Consider the following 3,225-nt stretch of genomic DNA (forward strand, 5'->3'; position numbering starts at 1 on the left):
ATAATAGTTCATCACTTTAAATTTATACTACACTTTTGTGGGACGGAGGGAGTATAATTCTTTCATCAATTAAACACCTTTTCGTTAAGTAAATATAGGATGAGATAAAGAATTATACTCCTCGTCATAAGATATACTTTGTGGGACGCAGGATTTTAGGAGGTTTTGTTTTGTGTGTTAAATGGAGAGGAAAATATAATTTTTATATTCATGTGAGAGAGAACTTTTTCCAAAAAGAGAAATGTGACAACTTTTGTGGACAAACTAAAAGGAAAGTGTGACATCTTTTGTGGGACGGATGGAGTATAATTATGTTGTCATTTAGCTTGATTATTAATATGGAAATAAGTATTAAAATAAAGGATTTCGATTTTCCTTGTCATTATTATTTTAATACGTGATAATATATATTTCAATATTTTAAGAGTATTAAAAAATATAAGTAAGATTATTCAACTCTAATAAATTAAATCAAAGTTAATTCAATACTTATATAAATTTAATTAGTTAATGAAAAAGAATTTTAATTAAAAAAATATATATTTACAAAGCCTAATACATAAAAAATATAAAATACATAATAATAGGACCCAACACCTAAACTAGAACTCTATTTAAATAAAAATTTTATAATTACAAATTAATACTATTTAAATCTAAAATCCTCCAGATCCAACCCACTAAACGCACTTTATACCTAAAAAGGCTAGATTAAAGCCCAAATAATATGCGCATAAATTAATACTACCTCGTCCCACGAAAATTTGTCCCATTTTTTCCATTTCCGTCAGTCCCCAAAATTTGTCACATTTCACTTTTCATTTTCGTAGTGGACTCATATTCCACTAACTCATTCCTACTCACATTTTATTATAAAACTAATATATAAAAGTAGGACTCAAATCCACTAACTTTTTAAACTCACTTTTCATTACATTTCTTAAAGCTCGTCGGTCAAGCGGACAATTTTCGTGGACGGAGATAGTACTATAATCCTACAAACCCTACACAAATGTTCAGCCTCCATATCTCTTTCTCCTCTCTGTTCGTCCCTTTCTCTCACCTCAGCGGATATCATCTCCGCTCTTATGTCTCGCCTGTGCCGCCTCTCCGCCCGCTTCCTGCCAGCCTCGCCGCCTTCCGCCACCACGCAAAACCACACTTCAAATCCAGCGGCTCCACCACCAGCAGATGGGCTGATCATTGGACAACTTCCAATTCCATACGCCACAATTTCTGCACTGCCTCCCCCGCTTCCTGCTCTCCCGGAGCGCCTGCATTCCTTTTTCTTGGCGTCAATTCTCTTTCTCTTTCCTCTGATGTTCTTCTTCTCCGGCGGGTAAAGATCGGATCTTTAAAGTGGCTGCTGGAGATGCCATGTTAGGGAGGCTGAGAGGACGCCAGGGACGAATTTGACAGGAGGAAATCGGAGCTATCACCTGCACTGCCTACCCGCCGTTGTCGGAGCTATTGCCTGATTCCAAGAGCTCTGCAGTGCTGCTATCAACAATCAAAAATTAAAAAAAAATAGTCCACAACAATGCAATCATATTTGTCTGCCTATCTGTCTAACCTGTCTCCCTCTCTCTCATTGTTTAGAATCTGCATAATTTTATTACAAAATATAATAACAATTAAAAAAAAGTACTCCACATAAGCTTCTCATTTTCCCACCAAAAAGAATGTTATAGTAATTTTAACAGACTGCCACTTTTAAATAGTATAGATAGATATAAATATAGATTCTATATTAAAATTTGTGTTATTCACAAAGTGCCTTATTTTTAGTGACGAGAGGGTATATCATTTTAGGTCCTCTTTTCATATATACCCAAAAATACCTTCTATGACAAAAATGTGAAAATATTATTTTTAGAGGATATTTTGGGTGAAAATTAGCATCAGTACTGAAAATGTGATTTATAAATATTAAAAATAATATAATACAAAGACCAGGTACTATTATGTATGTAAAGCCCCGACTTCTCCTATATCCTTTAGTTGTGTTTTCTTTTACAAATCAAATTCGTGATTTACAAAATAGAAGAAATGGAATTAAAGAAAATTGATATGTAATTATTGGGCCTATCAACTATTTTTCTTAGTCCAATCTTTTTTTTTTAAATCCATTAATGGGAGCCAATCTCATGTGCTCTCTATTTTTATTTTAGAGCCCAATAAACTTTCCAATGCCACTCCCAATTACACGTGTCTTTCATAGAATCTACCAAATCCTTCCACCGCTTGAAAAATCTCTAGCAAAATGTATATCACCAACATCAAGCTATCATATATTCCCTCCCTCTGTTACATTGAAATCGCAACGTTTTTCTTTTGGTTGTCCATTAAAAATGAAATGTTTTTAAAATAGAAATATCACTCTCTACTTTTTCCTTTCTTCTACTTTACTCTCTTTCATCAACTCACAAAAACTGCATAAATTCCCGTGCAAAAATTAAATGTTTCATATTTATAGGACGGGGGGAGTATGTTTCTCTATACAAGTTATTCCCCAGTTTCACCGCATCTGAAAATTTGAGAGAAGAAAATAAGAGTTAGATATAGAAAAGGGTAGAGACCATTAGCTCCACAAGTGTTTTTCTTACGATTGCAAATCCTTTTCTCACAACAGGGTAAAATTTCTATCGGTTCTGTATCTATGTTTTATTTCCATAGCATATTTTTCATCATTGACGATAGTAAACTAATGAGAATTTAGTGCAAACATTAAAATCACTTGGAATAAGTTCAACCTTTGTTCTAGTAGAAGATGTTTTTGCCTCTTGAAACCAAATCAACTCCAATTTCTTGAGAACAACTCATAATTCACCAAAGTCATATAAGGGACAAACCAAGTAAGCACAAATTAAGAATCTTATCTCCAGAATAGGAATCCGCCGGAATTCCGGCGACTGAGTCTTGGCACGCCTTTGCTGACGGTGGCAGCCCCACACCCCGATTCGTCACTAATTTCACAACCTTCACAAATTAAATTCCAGGACTTTTAAATCCTTAGAAAATTAAAAAAAAGAACATAAATCAATCCTTGCCTTTAGGGAGTTCGGCGAAGAGGCGGCGACTGTGGTGGCTTCGGGGAGCTGCTCCGGAAGCGCGAGGCGCGGAGAAGAAGCGGCGAAGCCGCTGCCGGTGCATGCACAGCAGCGGGCAGATCGGGAGAGAGGGGGGCAGCGGCGGCGTGAACAGGTCCGAGAGAGGGAGTGATTA

The 3,225-nt window shown here is 35.9% G+C and overlaps 1 protein-coding gene across 10 annotated transcripts; it reads right to left on the reverse strand.

Moving 5' to 3' along the window:
- Nucleotides 1-971: 971 nt before the first annotated feature.
- LOC125197904 lies at nt 972-3,225 on the reverse strand. 10 transcript variants are annotated; one of them, XR_007172291.1, is made up of 4 exons: nt 2,754-2,977; nt 1,574-1,602; nt 1,440-1,497; nt 972-1,363 (listed from the first exon to the last, which is right to left on the reverse strand). XR_007172291.1 is itself a non-coding variant. In XM_048096415.1 (4 exons), the coding sequence occupies exons 1-4, from the start codon at nt 3,151-3,153 to the stop codon at nt 1,201-1,203; spliced, it is 408 nt and encodes a 135-aa protein (XP_047952372.1). In that variant the 5' UTR covers nt 3,154-3,225; the 3' UTR covers nt 972-1,200. The 10 variants fall into 10 exon arrangements, 2 of the variants coding, with proteins under 2 accessions (XP_047952372.1, XP_047952371.1); XM_048096415.1 differs by lacking the exon at nt 1,574-1,602 and adding an exon at nt 3,051-3,225 and having other exon boundaries at nt 1,440-1,494; nt 2,880-2,966; XM_048096414.1 differs by lacking the exon at nt 1,574-1,602 and adding an exon at nt 3,051-3,225 and having other exon boundaries at nt 2,853-2,966.

Source organism: Salvia hispanica, unplaced genomic scaffold (assembly GCF_023119035.1).
Source record: "Salvia hispanica cultivar TCC Black 2014 unplaced genomic scaffold, UniMelb_Shisp_WGS_1.0 HiC_scaffold_1072, whole genome shotgun sequence".
In the NCBI taxonomy this organism is placed as follows: domain Eukaryota; kingdom Viridiplantae; phylum Streptophyta; class Magnoliopsida; order Lamiales; family Lamiaceae; genus Salvia; species Salvia hispanica.

Coding starts and splice junctions, on each gene's coding strand:
- LOC125197904 (XM_048096414.1), bottom strand. CDS start 3,153: ATGCACCGGCAGCGGCTTCGCCGCTTCTTCTCCGCGCCTCGCGCTTCC. Junction 2,967..3,050: donor CTTCGCCGAACTCCCTAAAG/GCAAGGATTGAT, acceptor TTGTGAAATTAG/TGACGAATCGGGGTGTGGGG. Junction 1,498..2,852: donor TCTTAATTTGTGCTTACTTG/GTTTGTCCCTTA, acceptor TGTTGATAGCAG/CACTGCAGAGCTCTTGGAAT.